The sequence below is a fragment of the Saccopteryx bilineata genome, chromosome 1 (assembly GCF_036850765.1).
Source record: "Saccopteryx bilineata isolate mSacBil1 chromosome 1, mSacBil1_pri_phased_curated, whole genome shotgun sequence".
Taxonomy (NCBI): domain Eukaryota; kingdom Metazoa; phylum Chordata; class Mammalia; order Chiroptera; family Emballonuridae; genus Saccopteryx; species Saccopteryx bilineata.
In genome coordinates, this window is record NC_089490.1 from 79,284,321 (window position 1) to 79,310,428 (window position 26,108).

At 42.9% G+C, this 26,108-nt stretch overlaps 1 protein-coding gene, 1 non-coding gene and 1 pseudogene across 2 annotated transcripts; 1 reads left to right on the forward strand and 2 right to left on the reverse strand.

Moving 5' to 3' along the window:
- The first annotated feature begins 6,601 nt into the window (after positions 1-6,601).
- Positions 6,602-25,427, forward strand: SYCE3 (synaptonemal complex central element protein 3). The gene is made up of 2 exons (XM_066253038.1): positions 6,602-6,710; positions 25,223-25,427. Exons 1-2 carry the CDS (start codon positions 6,602-6,604, stop codon positions 25,378-25,380), a joined length of 267 nt encoding a protein of 88 aa, XP_066109135.1. The 3' UTR covers positions 25,381-25,427.
- Positions 11,596-11,702, reverse strand: LOC136321633 (U6 spliceosomal RNA). Its single transcript, XR_010728779.1, has one exon. It is a non-coding gene; the product is annotated as a U6 spliceosomal RNA (small nuclear RNA).
- Positions 15,433-16,328, reverse strand: LOC136320982 (proline-rich protein 11 pseudogene; annotated as a pseudogene).
- Positions 25,428-26,108: the final 681 nt, after the last annotated feature.

Below are 26,108 nucleotides of genomic sequence, written 5' to 3' on the forward strand. Positions count from 1 at the left end.
CAATCAGCTAAGGATTTGAATCCCTGAGAGAAAATTCAGTGGGTCCCTGATTTGTCAGGAATTTGAAACACAAGGTCTTTACATATGAAATTAACAACCTTCCAAACTGGCGCCTCTCCCCCTTCCCCATCTCAGCCAGTGGCATCACCCTCCAGTCACTAACCCATTCCTTCTTTCTCCTTCACTTGCCACATTATCAGCCCTCTCAAGTCTACCTCCTAAATGGCTTTTACCTCCCTCCATCATGACCACCACCTCCCCTGTCTATACATCCGTCATTATTCATCTGAACAACAATGACAGCTGGCTCCATCTCTATCCTCCCTCCAACATCTAGAAAGGCCTCCTCACCATGTCCCTACTCTGCTTGCCACCCTCCCAAGGTCTCCATCCCTGTCTAACTAGAGACTGAGCACCTTGCACTGGCTTAAAGGAGCCCAAGTGGTCTCTCCAACCTCCTCCCGACCACAGCTTTATGTACAGCTTCTCTAAGCATTGAGCAACTCTCTCCCCTGTCCCAGCTTGGTGATTTGTGCTTCTCCTGCCTGGAGGCCAGTAGTGCCTGCCATACCTGAGTTGGAAAAAAAAGCTTGCACTTCCCAGCTGCATGTACCTGGGCCCCTGCCTGCCTTATCTCCCTGAGCCTCAGCTTCCACCTCTGTTAAGACAGATACAACAGTGACCAAAAGGGATGATAGCTGTGAAGACTATAAATATTCAGGCATCCAAGATATTCATTCAACAAATGCACCTGCTATCCCAAATGCTTTCCTGGACAGCACTGGTGACGCAGTGGTCAACCAGAAAGACAGAGGCCTATGTGCATGGCCTCACCCTCAAAGAACCAAAAGAAGGAACACAACTATCAAGGTATGGAGTGCCCCTTCACCTCAGCTCTACCCTCCCTCAACCTCAGAACCTCCTCCACAAAGGCTCACCTGAGACTGAAGGAGGTGAGTGGGACCAGCCTGGATGGCCCCACCTCTTCCGCTCTGGAGACCAGCCAATGAGACCTCGAGGCTGAGCCTTGGGGCCAACCTCGGACAGGCGCAGCCACGTGCTTGGAGCCCCGCCCCTTCCGCTTCGGAATACCAGTCAATGAGGACAAGAAGCCAGCTGGTGGGCGGGTCTGGTAACGGAAAGGGGCGGGTCATCTTTCCGAGGAGACCCTGGACTAGGGAGGGCAGAGGGGCTGCCAGAGCAGATCGCTGGTGTAGCAGGAGGTGAGCAAGGGGGCCTGCCAGCCGGGCCTGCCAGCCTGGGGGTTCCCGACCCTCCCTGCGCCTAGGCCACTGTGCCCTGACCCCAGCTGTGCTCACTGCCTCACGCTAGACCCTTCATCCCTCACCTCCCCACCGTCTCCTCACCCCGATCCCCTCACCCCGATCTCCTCACCGCTCACCTCGGACTCCTCACCCTTTACCTCCATCCCCTCATCCCTCACCCACGTCTCCTCACCCCAGTCTCTTCACCCCTCGCCCTGCACATCCGGGTCCTGGATCTGCACACCCTCGCACACAGCCTCTGAGCCGCACGCTCGCCCTGTCACATCTCGTTCTCGGCCGGATCCCAGGCGCCATTACACCCTTCGAGCCAGATGAGCCCTCAGACCGCAGCCGTTCTGCACACGTCTGACTGCTCGGTGCCGGAGACTCTGCCCTGCACACCCTGAGCGACCCGACAGGCCTCTCGCACCGTTCCTCTACCCCAGCCGCAGTCTGCAGTCTCCCTCCTTCCCTCGGCCTGCGCGGGCCGGTCCCTCCACCTGGGTCCGCTGGCGTTCTAAGCACCTCAGGGAGGAGTGTATGGACTCGGACCCTGACCTCAGCTCATGCTTTGCCCAGACTTGCGCTTCCGACTCCCACCTCTGAGACCCAGCCTCACTCTGAGCAAAACCTCCGTCCCCAGTGTACTGCCCCTCAACAGGTTGCTCTCTGCCTTGGCTTTGACCCACTCTCGCTCTTACTTGTGGCCTCACCTCATCTGTTCGCCACACACTGCAGACTCTGGGTCACTTATCCTCCGTTTGCTCTGCACCACCCTAGGGCCCTGAGGATTCTGTGCGGCCAGGTGGCATCTCCACCACTGCTGCTCTGCTGCATGTCTAAATGCCTCTAGGGAACCAAATGCTTTGCCAAGCCCCTATCATTCTCCTCTGACCAAGAATGGCCATTCTTAAAAGGGAAGCCTTTCCATTGACATTCATGAGCGAGCTAGAGACCTTAGGCCTGAACCTGGACTACCTGCAGCCTCGCCTACCTAATGCCACCCTACCCTCTCACCTCCCCTTAGCCTTTCTCCTGATTCTTCAGCCTTCTCTGTTGAGCTAGCCTTCTCCACACAGCCTAAGGACAGGCAGTCTCTGCCGTTGCATTTCCAAAACAGAAAACCTTCCCTCTGTCACCTCCCTGTCTCCTAAGTGTCCTACCCTCCTCACCTAAATCTGCATGTCCTATCTATTTTGTCTAATGACCCATGAATTATGTATGGAAACCTTGTTGCTCCTTTTACTGGTCTCCTGAAACACATCTCACTGAGATGACCAATAAAGCCCAAATCAAATGAATTCACGGAGCCCTTATGCAGGATTTGACCTTGGTGTAACATCTCCCAACTTAAAACACCCCTGTGACTCCACAATACATTCCAGGCTAATGGCTCATTTCTCTGCTTCTCTTTGAACCAAAACTCACAAGTTTCTACTTCTTCTCTTCCTAATTCTGTAAATACACTTCAGTCAAGCTTTTGTCCCTGACACTTCATGAAAACAGCTCCTGTCAAGATGATCCATGACCTCCAGATTGTCAAGTCCAATATTCACTTTTTATTCCTTATGCTACGTGATGTGAGGGACAATTGATCACTCTTTATTTACTTCCTTCATTTGGCTTCTAAGACCTCCATCTGTTCTACCACACTGGCTGCTGCTTTTCTGTCCTCTTTGCTGGTTCCTCTTCATCTTCCCCAAATCTAAACACTGGAGAGCTCAGCCCACTATTCCATCTACCTCCACTTTCTAGGTAATCTCAACTAGTCCCATGGCTTTAAAGGTTATCTGTACCCCAGTGACTCCCAAATACAGATGTTTAGCCAGAATTTTCACCACACTCCACATTCCTGTTTCCACTTGGATGGGAGTACATACTGTTGGCTCCCTTTTCACAACATATCCAGAACCTAGTCACTTTCCACTACATCCTCTTCTAACACTCTGGTCCAAGCCCCATCATCCTGGAGCTTTGCAGTAGCCTCCTCTCTGCTTCACCCTCTCCACCCAGTCTATTCTCAGCATTGCAGCCAGAGTGATTGTTTTACATCATAATTCAAATCATGCCATCTCTGTCAGATTTCTTAATATCTCAGCTTCTCACTCAATAAAAGCCAAACTGTAATATCCTCCCAGCCTCTCTGCCTCATCTCCTAACATCCACTCCAGCATTACTAGCCTTCTTGCTCTTCCTCAATCACACCGAAACACACCTATGCTAAAGGCCTTTTTTTTTTTCTGTTCCCTTTACACAGAACTCTTCCCCAAGATACCATAGGGCTCACATGCTCATTTTCTTCGAGTCTATTTCCAGATTCACCTCTCAGAGAGGATTTCCATAGTTCATATATAGAGTGACTCTTACCACTCCATTACTCTGCAGCCTTCCTTATCCTGCTATATTCCTCTCTAGCACTTATTTATTTTTTTATTTGTTTAAGTAAGAGGAGAAGAGACAGTGAGACAGATTTCCACATGCACCCCGACTAGGATCCACCTAGCAAAAGCCCCCTACTGGCCCTGGCCGGTTGGCCTGGCGTGCAGGAGTCCCAGGTTCGATTCCCAGCCAGGGCACACAGGAGAAGCGCCCATCTGCTTCTCCACCCCTCCCCCTCTCCTTCCTCTCTGTCTCTCTCTCTTCCCCTCTCTCAGCCGAGGTTCCATTGGAGCAAAGTTGGCCCGGGTGCTGAGGATGGTTCTGTGGCCTCTGCTTCAGGCGCTAGAGTGGCTCTGGTTGCAACAGAGCAACGCCCTGGATGGGCAGAGCATCGCCCCCTGGTGGGCGTGCCGGGTGGATCCCGGTCAGGCACATGAGGAAGTCTGTCTGACTGCCTCCCCGTTTCTGGCTTTGGAAAAATACACACACACAAAAAAAGCCCCCTACCATGTGATGTTCTGCCCATCTGGGCCATTGCTCCATTGCTTGGCAACCAAGCTATTTTTAGTGCCTGAGGCAAGGCCATGCAGCTATCCTCAGCACCCGGGCCAACTTTGCTCAAAGCATTTGAGCCATGGCTGCAAGAGAGAAAGAGAGATGGGGGCAGGGGGGAAGCAAGTGGTCACTTCTCCTATGAGCCCTGACTGGGAATCAAACCCAGGACTTCCACACACTTGGCTGACATTCTATGGCTGAGCCAATCAGCCAGGGCCAGTGTTATTTTCATAGATCTTTTTTTCATCACATCTCTTGGAAAGACACAACTCTTATAGATTTTAAATAATGTCTCATTAAATTCAATTCTGGATATCTCAAGGCTTTCTTCAATTATTTGGTTACAATTCAGAACTGGATGAGAATGGGAGCAGTCAAGAGACAGATTATGAAGGATTTTATATCTATAATAAAAATGTATTTTATCCTGGAAGAAATAGGAAGCTATTGAAGGATTTCAAGCAGAGTGACATTGTCAGATCTGCATGCTAAGAAAGCTCCTTCTGGAGGTGAACTAGAAAATAGATTGCCCTGGCAAAGTAGCTAATTTGGTTAGAGCATCATCCTGATACACTGAAGTTACGGGTTCAATTCCCTATCAAGGCACATAGAACAATCAACCAATGAATGCATAAATGACATAACAAGTCAGTATTCTCTCTCTCTCTCTCTCTCTCTCTCTCATTCTCTCTTTCCAAAAGTCAATAAATAAAAAATTAATAAATGTTACCCGAGTAACTGAAAAAATCTTAAAAAAAGAAAGAAAGAAAGTGGATTGGACAGGATGAAACTACAAGCAGGAAGACCAGTTAAAGTCCATGATAATATCCTAAGCAAAAGGTGAAGACAACTTACACTATTAGTTCCAAACTTTATACTTTCAGCTCCAGCCTTTCTCTTGAACTCTAGGCCTGTATACTCAACTGCCTATTTGAACCTCCACTTAGAGCCCTAATAGGCACCTCATATTAATATATTCAAAATAGAGTACTCGGTTTCCCTTCTAATCTGCTCCTTCCCTAGTCTTCCCCATTTCAATGAATAACTCCACCATCTATCAAGTTATACTAAAAAATATTAGGAGTCATCTTCACTTCTCTCATCCCATCATTTGTCTGTGTAAACCTAGACACATCAAATCTTCTGCAAAATTCTGTTGGCTCATCTTCTAAAATATAGTCTGAACCCTTCCACTTCTTGCCATTGATATCATTACCACCCTGTTTTAAGACACTGTCATCTCTAGACCACTCTAGTGCTCTTCTGACTAACCTGTCTTCCTACTCCTGCCTCCTCTCAAACTTCTGCAACATTTCATTTTCCAAAAAACAGCTGAAATCATTCTTTTTAAAAAATGTATCTTACAGAGAGAGGAGAAAGAGAGGGCAATAAGAAATATCAACTCATAGTTGCTTCACTTTAGTTCTTTATTGATTGCTTGTTGTTATGTGCCTTGACTGTAAGCCCAGGGTTTCAAACCAGCAACCTCAGCATTCCAGGATGACACTTTATCTACTGTGTCGCCACAGGCCAGACTGAAATCATTATCTTAAAACAATCACATAATCCCTTGCTCTCAACCTCCAGTGACTTTTTCTTCACACTCAAAACCAAAGTTCTTGCCTTTTTAGCTGAACTCGTCTGATACCACTCTTCTCAGCCCCATTCTACAGTTTCTTTCCATTCCTCAAAATACACCAGGCCACTCCTACCTTTTCTTTAGCCATTCATTCCCTCTGTCTAGAACTCACCCCCAGATCTTCACATGTCAACTCCTCTTTGTTAGTCAAGTATTCATTCAAATGGCACTGTATTAGAAAGGCCTTCTATAACTTTACAGGCTAAACACCCCTCCACATGAAAGATCCTCTTTATTACATCACCCTCTTTTATTTTCTTTGTAGCAGTGATAACAAACTGAAAGTATCTTTATGAATCTTTAAGCATGGATTCTGTCTGTTTGGATCCACAGACACACTGCAGTATCCATACAGCCAAAGTGGTGGTGTGTGGCACCACTTTGTAGATGCTTAGTAAATCTATGACCGATGGCAGGTAACAGAATGGACCTGAGCGAGCACAGCAACCTTGGAGAGAGTGAGGAAGAGACTGATAGGAGAGACTTTAAAGAGTTGAGCTGATCTACGAGCTCCACAAGATCAGGATTCAGTTCACTGGTGGCTCCAAGCACTGGCCCTTCCTGACTTATAGATGATTAAATATTTATTCCATGAACAAATAAAGTTGGTAAGTTGCAGTAACCCCTTAGGTCAGGAAGATAAGAGAAGGAGGAATTAAAGATTACCTCAGTTTTTCAGATTGGGTTAACCCAGATGTAGGTAGAGGAGCTGGAATTGAAAAGTGGTCTATCTCACTGCATTTTCTTTCTGTGCACTGCCTAGATGGCTGATTCTGACCCTGGAGAAAGAACCTATGACAACATGCTGAAAATACTGTCAGACCTGAATAAAGACTTGGAAAAGATATTGGAAGAAATGGAGAAAATTTCAGGTAGGCTATTTTCCCAGGCAGGGTGCCTTACCCCTTCTTTCCAATAGCTCAAATTCTCCCTATACTTCTGAGTTCATTAAGTGTCTTCCTTTTTATTTTTATTATTTTTATTGCTTTTAGAGAAAGAAAGGAAGGGAGAAAAAGAGTGAAGCATTCATTTGTTGTTCCACTTAGTTGTGTATTCATTGTTTGCTTCTCATCTGTGCCTTGACTGGGGAACGAACCCACCACCTTGGTGTTTTGGGACAATACTCTAACCAGCTCAGCTAACCAGCGAGGGCCTCAAGGCTTTCGTTGACCATCTCTCAGCTTCTATACTGTGTAACTGTTATACCACAGAGTTTGACACTTACCACTGAATAGTGTCTTGAATTGTTTTCTAGTTGTTATGTGTGTTTGCATATCATTTCTGCAACTGGACTATTATCTTCTTGGGGGCAGAAATGGTAACTGGGCACAGTGCCAGACCCAAGCTCAAATACTCAGCAAATGACAAATGATATTAACATAATACCTGTGTACAGAATTGGAACATTCTTTTTGTGAATCATTTAAATAAAAAGAGTTCAGAGTAACAGTGCTAAAATAAGGTGCTGATGAGAGGTATAGCTCAGTAGAATAAAACAGCAATAGAATTGAACAAATTTCTGTATTTTTGGAGAAGAATATTAGTTTGTTATTTTGTTCAATGTGTTTCCACTAAGTGTTAACCAGCAGGGGTAGTAATACCATTATAATGTATTTAATTTGCTCTTTACTAATTAAGAATATGTATAATTCTTATATTTATTATCCTAAGTTTTGCTAGAGAAAATCATAATGTAAAACAAATTTTAGAAAGCATGCATACTCTACTCAAATGAAACAAACCTTTTTTGTTTTTGTTTTTTTGCACAAGAGAGAGAGGGAGAAGACAGAAAGGAAGAGAGTTGAGAAGCATCAACTCATAGTTGCGGCACTTTAATTCATTGATTGCTTTTTATATGTGCCTTAATGGGGAAGGAGGGGTTCCAGCCAAGCCAGTGACCCCTTGCTCAAGCCAGCAATCTTGAGCTCAAGCCACAGACTGTGAGATCTTGTCTATGATCCCATGCTCAAGATGGCAACACAGCACTCAAGTGGGCGACCTCAGGGTTTAGTACCTGGGTCCTGAGCGTCCCAGGTCAATGCTCTGTCCACTGTGCCACCACCTGGTCAAGCTCTGTTAATTTTGTGTATGAAGATTTGATAAACAGAAGTCTAATGTAGTAAAAACCTATCGATATTTTTCTTTCTGATTTACTGCCATTGCTTTGATGCCTAGAAAATCTTTTTTTAATCAGAAATCAGGGAAATATTTACTTATATGTTTTCCTATTTTTCTTTATGTTCCTTTTTAACATTTAATTCTAAACCATCTGGTGTGCCAAAGGAAACAGGCTGTGTACTGCATTTTTATTTAGATCCATTAGAGACTCTCTATTTGACAAATATTCCAATAATAATTAAAGTAATAATTAAGTGAATTAATATTGCTAAAGTAATATTACGAAGCAATAATGTTACTAAAAAGTGCTCTCTCATCTTAGAGACCAGGTTGACGGTGTTTTCGTGAAACAAGTCACATTAAAGGCCCAGTTTTAACAACTTTTAAAATTTGTTTAAGCTTTCTAAGTAAAACTTAAGGTTGTCTAAACACACACAACTATTGTATTTGAGCAGCTACACTTCTTGGAAGCTTGTGCACTTTCTTTCTCACAGGAATAAAATGAATGTAGCCTGCACCTATGAGGCTTTGCCGTGCACAATTCCACATCCTTCCCCTTAGTCTCTTCCACATTACGTTCCATGAATTGGTGTAAAGTCCATTATTTCCCCTTAGCTGATTATTTACTTTGTTTTTGTTTTACATATTTTTCTCTTTATAATTCTATTTTTATATAAGTACTCTGCATAGTTGTCTATTTTGTGAGGTAATAGAAGTTATTTCCTTTTTTATTCAGTGAGAGGAGAGGAAGCAGAGACAGACTCCTGCATGTGCCCCAACCAGGATCCACCTGGCAAGCCCACTAGAGGGCAATGCTCTGCCCATCTCAGGTATTACTCTGTTGCTCAGCAACTGAGCTCTTCTTAGAACCTGAGGCAGAGGCCATGGAGCCATCCTCAGTGCCTGGGACCAATTTGCTCCAATAGAGCCATGGCTGCAGGAGGATAAGAGAACAAGAGAGAGAAAGGGGAGGGGGGAATGGGAAGCATCAACTCAAAGGCTTCTCGTATGTGCCTTGACCTGGCAAGCCTGGGTTTTTTTGAACTGACAGCCTCAGCATTGCAGGTCAATGCTCTATCCACTGCTCCACAGAGAGAGAGACAGATAGGGACAGACAGACAGGAAGGAGAGAGATAAGAAGCATCAACACATAGCTGCAGCACCTTAGTTGTTCATTGATTGCTTTCTCATATGTGCCTTGACCTGGGAGCTACAGCCAAGCCAGTTACCCCTTGCTCAAGCCAGCAACCTTGGATTCAAGCCAGCAAACTTGGGCTTCAAGCCAATGACCTTTGGGCTTAAGCCAATGACCATGGGTGCTGGGGTCCAGCCCCGGGGGGAATCCAGGGGTCCCACAGGAAGAGACGGCGTCGGCGAAATCGAGTGAGAGAGCTGAATTCTTTTCCTTCTCTTTATTCTCTGGTTAGCATTTATTGCCAGGCATCTCCGCCAAATGCTGGTCTAGCTTTCTTTTTATGCACACACACTAAGTTACAATCACATGGTATTTTGTTTCACTATGGTTACATATTTCCAGATAACAGTTAATTCATATCTATAAGCTACAAATCAGGTGGTAAGTTATTCAAAGTACAGTTATACAATAACTTGAATAGCAATAACAATATTGGTACAAACTTCTAAAAGATTAAGTACTAATTAATAACTCTATTTTACTGTTGTTGTGAGTCAAGGGCGCAGAGAGAGATAGCAGACGAAATCATCAAGGACCAGCAAAGGACCACTGCTTGCTCAGGCAAATAGCCTTGAGTTCATGTAGTGTCCTAATTCTTTTTTCACAAGACTACAAAAAGCTTGTTTTACTGAGAAATTGGCATAACATCAAGAGTAACTTTTGCTTAAAGATACATAGAGTGCACCTGCAAGATAGCTTAGTAGCAACATAATATCAGAAGGCATTAATTGCTATTGCTGCTATGGATCCTACTACATTCCTCTCCTTATTCTTGGAAAATACAAAAATCTCATGAGAATGTTTTACTGAGAAGAGCCCAGCAACTGCCTTCAGTCACAAAACAAGTCTTTTAACAAAACATTCTTTACTTGCCAGCTGCGCTCCTATCCAAGGCCACGCAACAGGCCACTCCACTACACTTTACCTAAGATTCTAATGTCTAGTTAAACTTTATTCATTTACTATATTCATACACTAGTTAAGTTTTAACTTTATTCTTTCTAACATGATTAATAAGAAGAAATTCTCCTACAAACTTAACCCTTTATGAGGGATATCATGGCCAGCCTCTTATGTTTATGAGCCCAGTTCAAGGGGCTTACAGGCTTTTCTGTGGAACTTACACCTTCTGTCTCATTTCCAAAGAAATTACTACAGATCTACAGGGAAAGCACGGTACTATTATCCCTGTGCCATAAATAATAGCACACATCCAGGAAAGGGAGGATATAAGGCCAGATTAATTCAAAAGGTCAAAGGGGGAAGTATCGTTGTGCCTTTCCTTTGCGGTGACTTTGTCAACCCGCAGCCGTTGGTCTTCACTGCGGTGACTCTATCAACCAATAGCCATCGATCTTCTTTTGCTGTGACTTTGTCAATCAGCAGTTGTGGATCTTCTCCTGCTGTGACCTTGTTAGCCAGCATTAGTGGATCGGCTCCCGACACATGGGGTCATGTCTATGATCGCATGCTCAAGCTGGTGAGACCATACTCAAGCTGGATAAGCCCACACTCAAGCCGGCAACCTCAGAGTGTCAAACCTGGGCCCTCAGCGTCCCAGGCCAACGCTGTACCCACTGCACCACCACCGGGTCAGGCAAAAGCAAAATTATCTTGATTCTGAGGCTTAAAATTCTCTTTCCATCTTTTTGAACTTAAGTTGAAGCAGGCCTAGCACAATTTTCCCAATACAAGGTTAGCCATAGTATGCCTTTGGGAGTGAACCTTAGGAACATAAAATTTCTCAGATACAAAGAGATTTTAAGTTGCTTTTTAAAAAAATATCCATTCCATTCTATTCTATCAGTTTAGAAATTATTTCTTTATTATTCATGAAATTCTTATCTACAGTAGAGCAGAGATAGCAACTATTTCATTATGTCAGGGTTTATGGCTCATCACACTAGTTTCATTATCATTTATCAGTAAATTACCCATTATTCCTTTTTCTTTCCTTTTTTAGTTTTTTGCTGTTCTCACGTTTATTCTTCCAGAAAAAAATGATAGATTAATTTAATATTTTGTTGGTAATTGTATTAAACCTGTACATTGATATAGAAAGAATAACATCTTTTTTAACAGTAAGTGTTCTTATGTAGCAATATGATCTATCTAATTTTTCAGATGTTCTTTAATATGTCGCAAAAAGGATTTTCAGAATTTTTCTCCAGATTATTTTTGCTTTCAATTTCATTATTTCCAGTTTTACTGAGATGTAGCTGACATATAATACTGTATAAGTTTAGGTTGTACAAGGTAATGATTTGATATATGTATATTTTGTGAAATGACTACCACAATAAGTTTAGATAATAGCCATTACTTTACATAGCTACAAGTTTCTTTTTCCCTTCTAATGAGAACATTTAAGACCTACTCTCCTAGCAGCTTTTAAAAATACCAGGCAGTATGCTTAACTATAGTCATCATACTGTTCATTACATAAAAATATAGAATGTTTCACAAATTCATGTGTCATCCTTGAGCAGGGTTCATGTTAATCTTTTCTGTATTGTTCTAATTTTAATATATATGCTGCCAAAGTGGGCATTCTCCAGGTCTTTAAATACATTTCCTTCTGTTGTGATGTTTTCCTATTTTATTTGCTAAATAATAATAGTGTACAGGGAAGCTAGAAATTCTTGCTATGTAGTAGTATTCTAATTTGCTAATTATTATAAAAATGATAATAGCTTATGTTTATTTTTACCAAGTTTATTATATGCTTTACACACATTATCTCATTTCATCTTCATAACAAATTTATGGGGGATACGCTCTATTATGATCTCCATTTGAGTGATAACTAGAGCTTAGAGAGTTTAAGTACTTGTTCAAAGGTACTTGGTTAAACTATAAAAATATCCAGGTCTACTCAAACCCTAGATTCTTCTATTTTTTTCTATATTCTGAAATTATATGTATATTTGGAAACAGCTGTTTATTGACTGTCTCTAAAGCTTTAATGGCTAAATTTTTGGAGATAATTTATGATGACTTTCAATTTTTTCTTTGGTTATTGTTTTAAAATTGTACCAATTTGGGTATTATTCCCAATCATTCATTTTATAATTTATTAACACACTAATATGTAAACTGGGATTTTCAGGTGTGATTATTAACATTTTAAAATAAATAATAGGTATTAAATAATTATTTATAATTAGTAAATATAAATTAAATAAGTATTTGGTTGATAATCATTAAATGATTTTTTTCAAGAAATGTTGCATGGCCTGACCAGGCGGTGGCACAGTGGATAGAGCGTCAGACTGGGACATAGAGGACCTAGGTTTGAAACCCTGAGGTTGCCGGCTTGATCGTGGGCTCATCCAGCTTGAGCGTGGGGTCGCTGGCTTGAGCGTGGGATCATAGACATGACCCCATGGTCTCTGGCTTGAGCCCAAAGATCGCTGGCTTGAAGCCCAAGGTTGCTGGCTTGAGTCCAAAGTCACTGGCTTGAACAAGTGGTTACTCGCTCTGCTGTAGCCCCCCCCCTGCCCCGTCAAGGCACATATGAGAAAGCAATCAATGAAAAACTAAGGTGCTGTAATGAAGAATTGATGGTTCTCATCCCTCTCCTTTCCTGTCTGTCTGTCCCTGTCTGTCCCTTTCTCTGTCTCTCTCGCTAAAAATAAAAAAGAAATGTTGCATTTTCATTGTTTTAAAAACTCGATTAAGATAGAAAGTTACAAGAAAAGTTCAAAATCAACAAAATCCAATCAGCCAGAATTAAATATTGATTACAGTGGTGAACACTATTCCAACTGTTTGCCTATGCAAAAGTAGAATGATGGGTTCATAGAGAGATTATTTTTTTTTGAAAGATACACTTTTGTTAAAATCGACAGCAGCTTGAAAAATTCCAGGGACATACGGGGAGGAACTGAATTGCTCAGGCAAGCGCCAGAGAGGAGTCTCACTTTGTTGATCCCTCTCCCTACCCAGCCTGCAGGTGCAGGTGGGCACCAGTGTGAGTCTCCATTAACCTCGCTGACATCACTCACACCGCTGTGAGACCCCACCCTACCTAACTAGCACATGGTCCTAACCCTGTTTCAGCAGCTGTTTCACACAAGCAGCTGGCCTCAGTCTGTGGTAGACTTTACTAAAATCTCTCAAAGGTCCACAAATTTCAAACAAGCAGCGGCCAGCCTTGGTAGGTCCTGTACTTCTTGCTAAGCTGCTCCAAGTCTGGCAGTTGTGGCAGGCAGCCTTGGTTCACAGCATAGCTTCTCCCAGATGCCTTCAAGCCCAGCAGAGGCAGTTAGTTACTACTGCAGATCACTTTGTAGCCCCTACCAGGTGGCCCTGGGGTGGGCACAGACAGTGGCTGACTTTTAGTTTACTTAGAAAAGTTTAAAAAATAAATTTTAAAAATTGTCAAGGCAGCCTGACCTGTGGTGGCGCAGTGGATAAAGCATCGACCTGGAATGTTGAGGTCGCCGGTTCAATACCCTGCACTTGCCTGGTCTAAGGCACATATGGGAGTTGATGCTTCCTGCTCCTCCCCCCTTTCTCTCTCTCTCTCTCTCTCTCTCTCTCTCTCTCCTCTCAAAATGAATAAATAAATAAAAAAGTATCTTCAAAAAAAAAATTGTCAAGGCAAAAAAAAAAATTGTCAAGACCCTGGCCAGTTGGCTCAGTGGTAGAGCGTTGGTCCGGTGTGTGGATGTCCCAGGTTCAATTCCCGGCCAGGGCACACAGGAGAAGCACCCATCTGCTTCTCCACTCTTCCCCCTCTCCGTTCTCTCTCTCTCTTTCTCTCTCTCTCTCTCTCTCTCTCTCTCTCTCTCTCGCCCCCCCCCTGCAGCCAAGGTTCCATTGGAGCAAAATTGGCCCCGGGGGCTGAGGATGGCTCCATGGCCTCTGCCTCAGGCGCTAGGATGGCTCTGGTTGCAACAAAGCAATGCCCCAGAGGGGCAGAGTATTGCCCCCTTGTGGGCATGCCGGTGGATCCCGGTCAGGTGCATGCAGGAGTCTGTCTGACTGCCTCCCCATTTCTCACTTCAGAAAAAATGAAATTGTCAAAATTGAGCCTTCTATGTCAGTGGTCCCCAACCCCCAGGCCGCGGACCGGCACCAGTCCATGGGCCATTTGGTACCGGTCCACAGAGAAAGAATAAATAACTTACATTATTTCATTTTATTTATATTTAAGTCTGAGTGATGTTTTATTTTTTTAAAATGACCAGATTCCTTCTGTTACATCCGTCTAAGACTCACTCTTGGCCTGACCTGTGGTGGCGCAGTGGGATAAAGCGTCGACCTGGAACACTGAGGTCGCCGGTACGAAACCTTGGGCTTGCCTGGTCAAGGCACATATGGGATTTGATGATTCCTGCTCCTCCCCCTTATTTCCCTGTGTCTCTCTCTCTCACTCTTCTCTCTCTAAAAAATCAATAAATAAAATATTTTTAAAAAAAAGACTCACTCTTGACGCTTGTCTCGTTCATGTAATACATTTATCCATCCCACCCTAAAGGCCGATTCGTGAAAATATTTTCTGATATTAAACTGGCCCGTGGCCCAAAAAAGGTTGGGGACCACTGTTCTGTGTGATTTGTTTTACTAAAACACCTGTCAACCTTGTCTTTAAGGTGAGAGAATATTGTTTAGTAACACTATTGCTTAGTAATATTATCTTAGCAGTATTAATTCACTTAACTATGACCTTAATTATTATTGGAATATTTGCCAAAAAAGGAAGTCTTTAAAATATAGGAAGAGGAACTGTATTGACCTCAGTAAGTCTAAATGACTGAAAACTTCCCTACCCTGGTGAAAGAAATAGACATATAAATCCAGGCAGCACAGAGTCCCAAACAAATGAACCCAAAAGGCCCACACCGAGTCATATCATAATTAAAATGTCGAAGGTTAAAGACAAAGGGAGAATATTAAAAGCAGCAAGAAAAAAACAGTTATCTATAAGGGAGCTCCCATAAGATTGATTTCTCAGAAGAAACATTTTAGGCCAGAAGAGATTGGCATGAAATAAATATTCAAGGTGATGAAAAGTAAAGACCCTACAACCAAGATTACTTTGCCCAACAAGTCTATCATTTAGAATTGAAGGAAAGATGAGAAAAAGCTAAAGCAGTTCATCACCACAAATTGGGTAATTCCAAGATAAACATCATTTTGAGCACTGAATTTTTCATCCCGTTCTCTTATTGATCATGCAAATTAGGGAATATCCAAATACCCACTTTATACCGCAGTATGTATAGGCTCCATACATACTTTAATGCTTGAAATGGAATTATGTATTAGTATGATTAGTATAGGCTCCTCTCTATATCAACTCTTCTAAATAGTTCCACAGATCTATTAGACTTAACAGGAGTAACTAAGACATTTGTAACTCGAGTTGATAACACTTTGGATCTGGGCTTCAGGGTCAGAGACAGTAACTACTGGATCCCGTGGCTTTGGTGATGGTGCAAGATTTGCCCTTTCATCAAAATTCTGTCTTCTTTAATTTCACACTCAATAGATCTTTAACTATTACCTTCATGGGTTCATCTTTTCAAATGGTCCAGCCTGAACTGCTTTAGTGAGATTGGATTTCCTGAGTAGCAAAGATAATCTTGGTGGTGGAGGTGGAGGCAGAGAAAGAGGTGGAGAAGGTGGAGGAGAAGGAAGACAGTTGGTTGGCTGTGGTGACCTGGGAGGAAGTACAGCTCAGGATTCTCCAAGGGTGTTTAGAACACAGGCGGGCACATCTGTAAGTTTACCACTCACATAGCATGTTTGACCATAGCTTGGACAAGAAGAATTTTCTGAAACAGTCTTCAGTGCCTAATTCACTTTCCAAAATGAAAAACTATTGTTTTAGACTATGAAATCCTTTGTGGCAGAAACAGAATGGAAAGACAGTATCTTTCAATATTTCTAATCTCTGGGCTATGCAGTTTTGGCACCAGTTGCATAGACCATAATCTAAGAATCCAAAGTTTTACTGCATCTTTGATATTGGAAAATTTGAAGTTCTAGGATGATCTTAACAAGCTTCTGTGAAAGGGTGTGTGTACCTTAAGGGAATAACCACTCTTTCAGATGAGGGGGGTGGGGTAGGGTGGGGGGAAAGTGTAATTAAAGCTTGGACTGAGAGTGAAAGGTTTCTTTTTTTTTTTAATAATCTTTCACTTTGGCTTTTTTTTTTTTTTTTTTTTTTTTTTTTTTTGGTATTTTTCTGAAGCTGGAAATGGGGAGAGACAGTCAGACAGACTCCCGCATGCACCCGACCTGGATCCACCCGGCACGCCCACCAGAGGGCGACACTCTGCCCACCAGGGGGCGATGCTCTGCCCCTCTGGGGCATCGCTCTGTTGCTACCAGAGCCACTCTAGCGCCTGCAGCAGAGGCCAAGGAGCCATCCCCAGCGCCAGGGCTATCTTTGCTCCAATGGAGCCTTGGCTGCGGGAGGGGAAGAGAGAGAGAGGAAGGAGAGGAGGAGGGGTGGAGAAGCAGATGGGCGCTTCTCTTGTGTGCCCTGGCCGGGAATCGAACCCTGGACTTCTGCACGCCAGGCCAATGCTCTACCACTGAGCCAACCGGCCAGGGCCCGCTTTGGCTTTTAAATTTAGGTTTCTTCTTTAGTATTTGAATTTGGGCATGATTTTAGTCTAAGAGCCCAAGGATTATATGGAGCCCAGGCAGTGGCCTCATCCTTGCCACGAAGAAAAATTCAAAATTAAAACCTTATGGTAGAGTGATTGTTGTAGCCATGGTCTCTCTTTGATTAGTTCACCCAATGTCTTGTATCTTACTTTTTAAATTCAGAACTGTGTTATAAAGGCCTATTTGAGTATCCATCTTATTTAATACTTTTAACTGCACTATGGAGCCACTACTTTTTGCTTCTCCATTCTTCTCAAGAATGAACACCTAGATTGTCTTCTTCATCATCAAAAACAATGCTGCAGTGAACATCTTCATACATCTATGCTCATGAATCTGTGTAACACTCTAAGAGACTACTACCAGATTACCTCACATAATGGCGGAATCAGAATGAACTTCCACCAGCAGTCCTGGGGGTTCTTAGATCCCACAAGCTCACAGACTTGATATTATCCAGCTTTCTAATTTTGCCAGTATAACAAGTGTAAGTCATAGCTGGGTATTTTCATTTTTATTTTTATGGTGAGTTCCAGACCCTTTTCATATGTTTGGTAATCTTTTTTTAATTCTTTTTTTTTTTTTTTTTTTTTTTTTTTTTGTATTTTTCTGAAGCTGGAAACGGGGGGAGACAGTCAGACAGACTCCCACATGCGCCTGACCGGGATCCACCCGGCACACCCACCAGGGGCAACGCTCTGCCCACCAGGGGGCGATGCTCTGCCCCTCCGGGGCGTCACTCTGCCACGACCAGAGCCACTCTAGCGCCTGGGGCAGAGGCCAAGGAGCCATCCCCAGCACCCGGGCCATCTTTGCTCCAATGGAGCCTTGGCTGCGGGAGGTGAAGAGAGAGACAGAGAGGAAGGAGGGGGGGCGGGGGTGGAGAAGCAAATGGGCGCTTCTCCTATGTGCCCTAGCTGGGAATCGAACCCGGGTCCCCCGCACGCCAGGCTGATGCTCTACCGCTGAGCCAACTGGCCAGGGCCAGTAATCTTTTTTAAAAATATTTTATTTATTGATTTTACAGAGAGATGAGACAGAGTGGGGAGCAAAAAGTATCAGTCCATAATTGTTCATTGCTTGCTTGTTGCATGTGCTTTGACTGGACAAGCCCAGGGTTTTAAACCTGCAACCTTAGCATTCCAGGTTGACACTCTATCCACAGCGCCACCACAGGCCAGGCTGCTTGTTAGTCTTTTGGGATGCCTCTTATGGAATATAAGAAGTAGTCTGCCATAATTACTTAAAAACATGGACGCTGATGCTTGATTACCTGACTCAAATCCTGCCTGTGCCACTTTTAGCTGTGTAATCTGGCAAGCTACTTAACCTCTGTGTCCCTCTGTTTCCACTCTGGAAAATGAAGATAATTATAGTTTCTACATCTTAAATTTAATGTTTCCTTTGATTTGAGAGAGAAGGAGGAAGACAGAGAGAGAGAGTGAGAGAAAGAGAAGCATGAACTCACTGTTTCGCTTACTTGTTCCATTTTTTTTTTTTTTAGCTATGTGCTCATTGATTGCTTCTCGTACATACCCTGACCAAGGATTGAACCCACAACCTCAGTGTGCTAGGATAATACTTTATCCACTGAGCCACCCAGCCAGGGCTTACAATCTTAAATTTAAATAGATTCTTTTATTAATGTGAAAGTTTAAATTAACCATTTATATTTGGTGGCATTTAATATATTCACAATATTATGCAGCCACCAACCCTGTCTAGTTCCAAAACATTTTCATCACCCAAACAAGACACTCCATACCTGTTAAGCAGTCACTCCCAAACTGCTCTATCCCCAGCCCCTGGCAACTATCAGTCTAATTTTAATTTCTGTCGATTTACCTATTCTGGATATTTCATATAAATGATTCGTATCATCTGTGACATTTGGTTTCTGGCTTCTTTGACTTAGCATAATATTTTCAAGGTTCATGTATATTATAGCATACATTAGTACTTTATTCCTTTACATGGCAGAATAATATTGTACCTTATGAATATAGTCCATTTTAATTATCCATTTATCTATTGACAGATATTTGAATTGTGTCCACCTTTAGCTATTGTGAATAGAGCTAATGTGAACCTGTGTGTACAAGTATTTGAGTACCTGTTTTTGATCATTTAGGATATTACCTAGGACTGGAATTGCTAGTTCATATGGTAATTCTATGTTTAGCTTTCTAAGAAATATCAAACTGTTTTACACAATGGTGCACCATTTCATAATCCCACTAGCAATGTACAATGTTTCTCCACATCCATGCCAACACTTATTTTCCAGATTTTAAAAAAAATTAGTGCATTTCCTGTATTATTTTTAATAATTTGAAGTAGTTTCTTATATATTATCAATATTAACCTAACCTGTGGTGGCGCAGTGGGATAGAGCGTTGACCTGGAACACTGAGGTCACCAGTTTGAAACCCTGGGCTTGCCTGGTCAAGGCACATATGGGAGTTGATGCTTCCTGCTCCTCCTGCCCCTCCCCCTTTTCTCTCTCTCTCTTCTGTCTCTCTCTCATTTTCTTCCTCTTTCCCTCTCTCTTCCCTCTCTCTCTTTCTCTCCTCTCTGAAAATTGAATAAATAAAGTCTTAAAAAAAACTTAAAAAAATATTAATCCATTATCAGTTTTAGGCATTGAAATTTCTTTTATTCTACCATTTGTATGAAAACTTTGTCCATGTTGTCCTTATTTTTTTAATTATAAATATAAATTCACCAAATATTTCCTTATGATTGTGGTTTTTAAGAAGTCCTTGTATCTGCTAAATTTTTATCTATAAATGTTATTTTATCCTTTATATTTATATCTTTATTACATCTGGAGTACACTGTTTCTTAAAAAAATAGATTTATTTTAGAGAGAGAGGAAGGAGTAGAGAAACATCGCTTTCTTGTTCCACTTATTTATGCATTCATTGGTTGATTTTTTTTTTAAATATTTTATTGGCCCTGGCCAGTTGGCTCAGCAGTACAGCATTGGCCTGATATGTGGAAGTCCCAGGTTTGATTCCTGGTCTGGTTAGTCTTTTGGGCTGCCTCTTCCAGAATTTAAGAAGTAGTGAACCATAAATTCTTAAAAACATGAATACTGATGCTTGATTACCTGACTCAAATGGGCACACAAGAGAGGCATCCATTTGCTTCTTCATCCCTTCCTCCTCCTTCTGTCTGTCTGTCTCTCACTGCTCTTCATCTCCCACAGACATGGCTTGAATGGTTCAAACAAGTTGGCCCCAGGCACAGAGGATGGCACCATGGCCTCACCTCAGGTGCTAAAAATGGCTCGGTTGCTAAGCAAAAGAGCAGTGGCCTCAGATGGGCAGAGTATTGCCCAGTAGGGGGCTTACTGGGTGGATCCTGGTCAGAGCACATACGGGAGTCTGTTTCTCTGCTTCCCTGCCTCTCACTTAATTTTTAAAAAAGATTTTATTTATTGATTTTAGAAAGAGAATAGAGAGAGAGAAAAGGGGGAGAGGAGTGGGAAGCATCAACTTGTAATAGTTGTTTCTCGTATGTGCTTTGACTGGGCAAGCCCAAGGTTTCAAACCAGTGACCTCAGCATTCCAGGTCAGCAGTTTATTCACTGCGCCACCAGAGGTCAGGCCATTTGTTGATTCTTGTAGTGCCCTGACCAGAAATCAAACCCACAAACTTGGCATATTGAGATAATGCTCTAACCAGCTGGGCTACCTGGCCAGGGCCTGGAGTACATTGTCTTTTTTTCATTTCATTGTGCTTTTTCATCATATATACTAAATTCCCATATATACTTAAGTCTATCTCTGAACTTACTACTTTTTTTCCATTGGTTTATTTGTCTGTACCACATTATTTTTAAAATAGAAATTTAGAAATTGTCTTCATATCTAATAGGGTTTTTTCTCTCTTTTAACTTTTATTTCTTAAAATTGACTTAGTTATTTGACCTTTTTCTTTCATATACATTTTTATAATTTACAAATACTGATAGTTTTATCTCTTACCTTCCAATCCTAATTTCTTTTTTTTTATTCCATTTACTAGCATCTCCAATACTAGAAAACAAACATTATTAGAAGAATCTTTGTTTGATACAAATCTTATAGGGAGTGTATCCAGTTTCTCCATTATGTATAATGTTTGCTGTAAGTTTTTGGTATATCACCTTTAATAAGTTCAAAATGTCTCCTTCTATTCATAATTTGTTAGAGATTCAATTGTTTAAAATCACAAATAGGTTTTAAATTTTATTACCTGCTTTTTTTTTGCATTAAGTGAGATATTTCTATAATGTCCCTCTTTTTATTAATGTGGTTTATTATAGTGATTGATTTTCTGATGTTCAACCATCCTTGAATTTCTTTTCTAAACTCTGCTAAATCATAGCATATTTTCTTAGCACACTATTAGATTTGGTTAGCTCATGTTATATTTAGGTTTTAACATCAATATTCATGTGAGATAGACCTATAATAATTCTTATATTTTGGTTTTAGAATAAACCAGCTTAGAGAAAATTGTTTTTATTTTTGCTTAGCTCTATTCTCAAATTTTTCTGCAATATAAATGGAATGCTTCTATAAAATGCTTTTCTTTTTTTCTTTTTTTGACGGAGACAGTCAGAGAGAGGGACAGACAGACACGAAGGGGGGCCCCCTTATCAATTAATTCTTCATTGTACCACCTTAGCTGTTCACTGAATGTTTCTCATATGTGCCTTGATGGGGGGGGGGGCTCCAGCAGAGTCAGTGACCTCTTGCTCAAGCCAGCGACCTTGGGCTTCAATCCAGCAACATGGGGTCATGTCTGTGGTCCCACACTCAAGCCAGCGAACTAATGCTCAAGCTGGTGAGAACACGCTCAAGCCTGCAACCTTGGGGTTTCAAACCTGGATCCTCCGCGTCCCAGTCCTATGCCCTATCCACTGCACCACTGACTGGTCAGACTAAAATGCTTTTCTTAAAAAGTTACACCAGCCCAGCCTGACCAGTGGTGGCGCAGTGGATAGCGTTGACCTGGAATGCTGAGGTCACCAGTTCAAAACCCCATGCTTGCCTGGTCAAGGCACATATGAGAAGTAACTAGGCCGAGTTGATGTTTCCTGCTCCTTTCCCCTACCCCTTTCTCGTCTCTCTGTAAAGAAAGAAAAAAAGTTACAATACCCCATGTAGTGAGATTATTAGTTTTTCCTCTTTTCCTAATTTCTGAAATCACTTGTATTAGATAAGCATTAACTGTTCTTTCAAAATTTGGTAGAACTCATCTGTAAGTCTTCCTGGGGCCTGAGGTTGGGAGGTAGAACTTCACCATTCACACTGTAAAATGTTGCTCAGTATGTTTTGCCAATGATGTGAATTAGCCTATGACATCCAAGCCCAGCATTATCTTCTGCTGACAGGTCAGCTGCCCTCTTGTCTCATTCCCTATGCTCCTTATATTCCACGTCTACTTTCCAGGCCTTCAAAGCAAGTCCACTTACTGCATCGCTAGTTAGTTCTCCCCTCTCCTAAACAGACTTTCAGAACACTTTATCCTCATTTTTTACTAAATTTCTGCATCTAGGTGCTGTCCACCGATGGTCATTGGTGCCTATTCAAATACCAACAGGAATGCCCAATTTGGGGTGCAGTGAAGAAGTAAACTTTACTTATTTAGTGCCAACAGCTCAACAGTAAACAGCACGGCTGTGAGAACAGCACTACTGTGGAATGGCTTGATAGCACTACGCGCAGCTGTGAGAAGAACAGGGCTGTGGTAGGCATGTGATCCGGCCCCAGGGCCAGGCCTCTCTTCAGCGAGGCTGCTCCGCTCTGGGAGGGTCTGCTCCACCGTGGTCTGCTCCCTGGACCCGGCCTGCCCCCAGCCCCAGCCGCATTCACAGAAAAACAGTTTCCAGAGTAAAGGCAGCTGCCAGATAAAGGAGAAACTGGCTTAGGTAGACAGAAGTCCCGGCCCCTGGTCCCTGAGTGGTCAGAATAGAGCTGCTCCAATTGGTCAGAGTTGTGGAGCTCCCATTGGATGGGGAAAGCTTCAGTCTTATTGGTTGACAGAACTCCAGGAGCTCCTTTGTAGTAGCTGCCTAAGTGTCAGGTACACAGTGCAGGTGGTTAGCTAAGCAGCCCTGAACCAGTAGGCTTCTCCTTGATGTGAGAAGTCTCTGCCCAGAAATGGCTTCTATGCTTTATTTTGTTGTTGTTTTGGTCTGGTCTAGTCTGGTTTGGTTTGGTTTTTTGAGCCTAGGTAGCCACCAGGAGCCCTTCTTAGTTCTCAGGGTTCACAGCACATATCTTGACCATTTTTTCTTAATTTCCATGTAAGGACCTTGGCCCTACCTAGCAGATTATCGAAGTGTACAGGGTGAGCCCTGATTAGCTTCTCAGAATATCTACTGTTCAGGCTCCTCCAAGATTATGACCTTGGCTTTGCTACTGCACAGGCCTTACCAGAAATCCATGTAGGGGGCCTGCCCTTACCACCTGGCCTATAGTAAGACTCCTCTTACCCCATTTCTCTGTCACAACACATATTGCTTATTTCCTTCACAGCACTTTTCACAATGTGTAATTGTCTTGTATGTTTCTCTGACTCCTCCCTCTGCAACTAGTATAGATACTTCATGAGGGTAGGGAAGTATCTACTGCTGTGTCACCAGGGCTGTCTTAGTAAAATGCCAGCACAAAGGGAGTGCTCAATAAATAATGAATGAAAAGCTCAAGAGACATTTATTGATGGAGGATGTTCTGGTGATTATGAGTCCTTCCTGTTCTATGTGTTCTAAATATTTTTCCTGGATCAAATCAAAAGAGGGTGATGCACTTGCTGTAGTGTTTTGGTGTCTCATTAAACTGCTTTTTCTGAACTGTGTTTTGCTGCTGTGCCACCAGTGGTCTTTCACCCTTGATAACACCTACAGACACAGAAGAACTACCTTGTGTTTAAGGTAGGGATGTCATCAAAGGCATCGTTAACTATATTACACTTCTTATAAAATATATTTATACCTATAGGACAATGTTTCCTTAAGATAAAAGTGTCTTAAACATTGAATTTGTTTTTATGTTATGGTCACTGAGTCTTATAACTGAGCATGCTTCTTTTTCTGCTCTGACCTTAGGAAACTCAGAGCTGGCATTCCAGCTGCTCTGTAGGTTATATGAGTCATTTCTGTGAGCTCTTCCTCCCCCACCCCCTGCATTTTAATTTCTTACCTACCTTAACTCTTTTCCCTAAATACCTCAATTATTTATTTTATAGTAAGTTTCGTCTTTCTTGAGCACCCGATATGTGCTAAGCAGTTTACTATCATTCATTTAATCTTCACGAGGAGCAATGAGATTGGGACACTCTCTGTCCCTTACAGATGAGAAGGCTGAAGTGAGCAAGTTTAAGTCACTTGTTCCAGGTCACTCAGCCAGCAAGTAGAGAGCTGGAAGAAAACTCTGACCCCCAGGTACATGCTTTACCTGCTGTCCAGCTGGTCTGAAAGGGTGGTTGGTCGGCAGCCCTCTCCTCACACCAGAATTATCCAGATGCTAGTTAAGATGCAGGTTCCTGGGAATTATTCCAAACCTGCTAGACAGGAACCTTTGAGTTATAGGAGGGGCCAGCAGTCTACATCTTACCAGACATCCCAAGTGACTCTCATGCCTCCAAAAGCTCAAGAATGTCTGCCCTTGTTGTACAGTCATATGCCTTCTATACCTTTTCTAACAACTTCTCCCTGTCACACAGAAGGGCTAGGACCCTAGTTCTTTGTAGTTCTAGAGGGTAGAGCCACACCAGTGGGGGTGGGGGGGAGTGCTACAGAGAGAAGGGTGTAGAGGTAGGGTTTCTGTACAAGCACCACGTGTTCACCTATAGGCCCAGGGGATGCTGCCCTCAAGTCACTCTCAAAGGGAATGAGCAAGTGGTGAGCACCAAAGGACAGCTAACATGGGATACAGCAAACCTTCCCAGAAGGAGGAGCCCCTGGACTGGCCTTAATTAAAGTTCAGAGTTGCCCAGGTGAAGGTGGATAGGCATGCCAGGCCACTGAACACAAGGCAACGTGAGGTTCAGGGCCTTGCAGGAGTGGGAGTAGTCAGCACTACCTGAGTGTGTGAGCTTGGTGGGTGTGATGACTCCTTGAGGGTCACTCTACAATCCCTAACTGAGGACAAGTAAGGGTCTCTATTTGCTTTAATTTTTCCTAGCATTTCTTATCAGACTGGCCTCCAGCTTTTTAGTGTCATGGGCTGATGTATCCAGAATTTACGATTTGTGTGAGATTAGGGAAGTTTCATTACTGCTCTGTGTAGGGAGGAATTCTAATAGGGGGTTTTGTGAGCCCTGTAACAAATAGCTGACCAGCTTTTCTCCTTAGAATAATTGGGTGATTCAGCCGGGTGTGATCCCTGGGTTGCCCCAGAGCCATAGCCCCACCCTGTGGCCTAACTGGAGCCTCTCTGGTTGTTGCAGTGCAGGCCACATGGATGGCCTACGACATGGTGGTAATACGCACCAACCCAACACTGGTGGAGTCCATGCGCCGGCTGGAGGACGCCTTCCTCAACTGCAAGGAAGAGATGGAGAAGAACTGGCAAGAGATGCTCAGTGAGACCAAGGGCACGCAGTAGACCCCTCATACCTCTACACCACGAGTCTGCGTGTGTGCAGAGCCACTGGGGGGGTGGAGCCTTCTCTGCCTGCCAGAGAAATGGCAGCCCAAATATATACAGCTGCATGCATAGCACTTGTTTCTCAATAAACTTATTTTTAAGCACAACCTGAGGACTCGACTCCTTTCTAGCCCCCCAGCTGCATATGAAACCCTGTAAACAAAACATGGGAAGTGCCTGACTTCCCATGGTGGTGCAGTGGATAGAGCATCAACCTGAAATGCTGAGGACCCAGATTCAAAACCCCAAGGTCGCAGGCTTGAGCGCGGGCTCATCCAACTTGAGCGTGGGGCCACTGGCTTGAGCATGGGATCATAGACATGACTCCATGGTCACTGACTTGAGCCCAAAAGTCTCTGGCTTGAGCAAGGGGTCATGGGCTCAGCTGGAGCCCCCTGGTCAAGGCACATATGAGAAGACAATTGATAAACAACTAAGGTGTCACAACTACAAGTCAATGCTTCTCATCTCTCTTTCTTCCTGTCTGTCTGTCTGTCTGTCATGCTAAAAAAAATACACGAGAAGTGCAAGATGCAGGTGCTGTCACTGAATTAAGCATATTTAGTGTCAAGTCAAAAGCAATATGGGCAGCTGTATTCAGATTTATTTACCTTCCTTTGGAGGGTTCCAAAGCGGGTAAAGGAGGACATTATTCAGTCATGTATCTTGGGCTGTGTCAGGTGCCA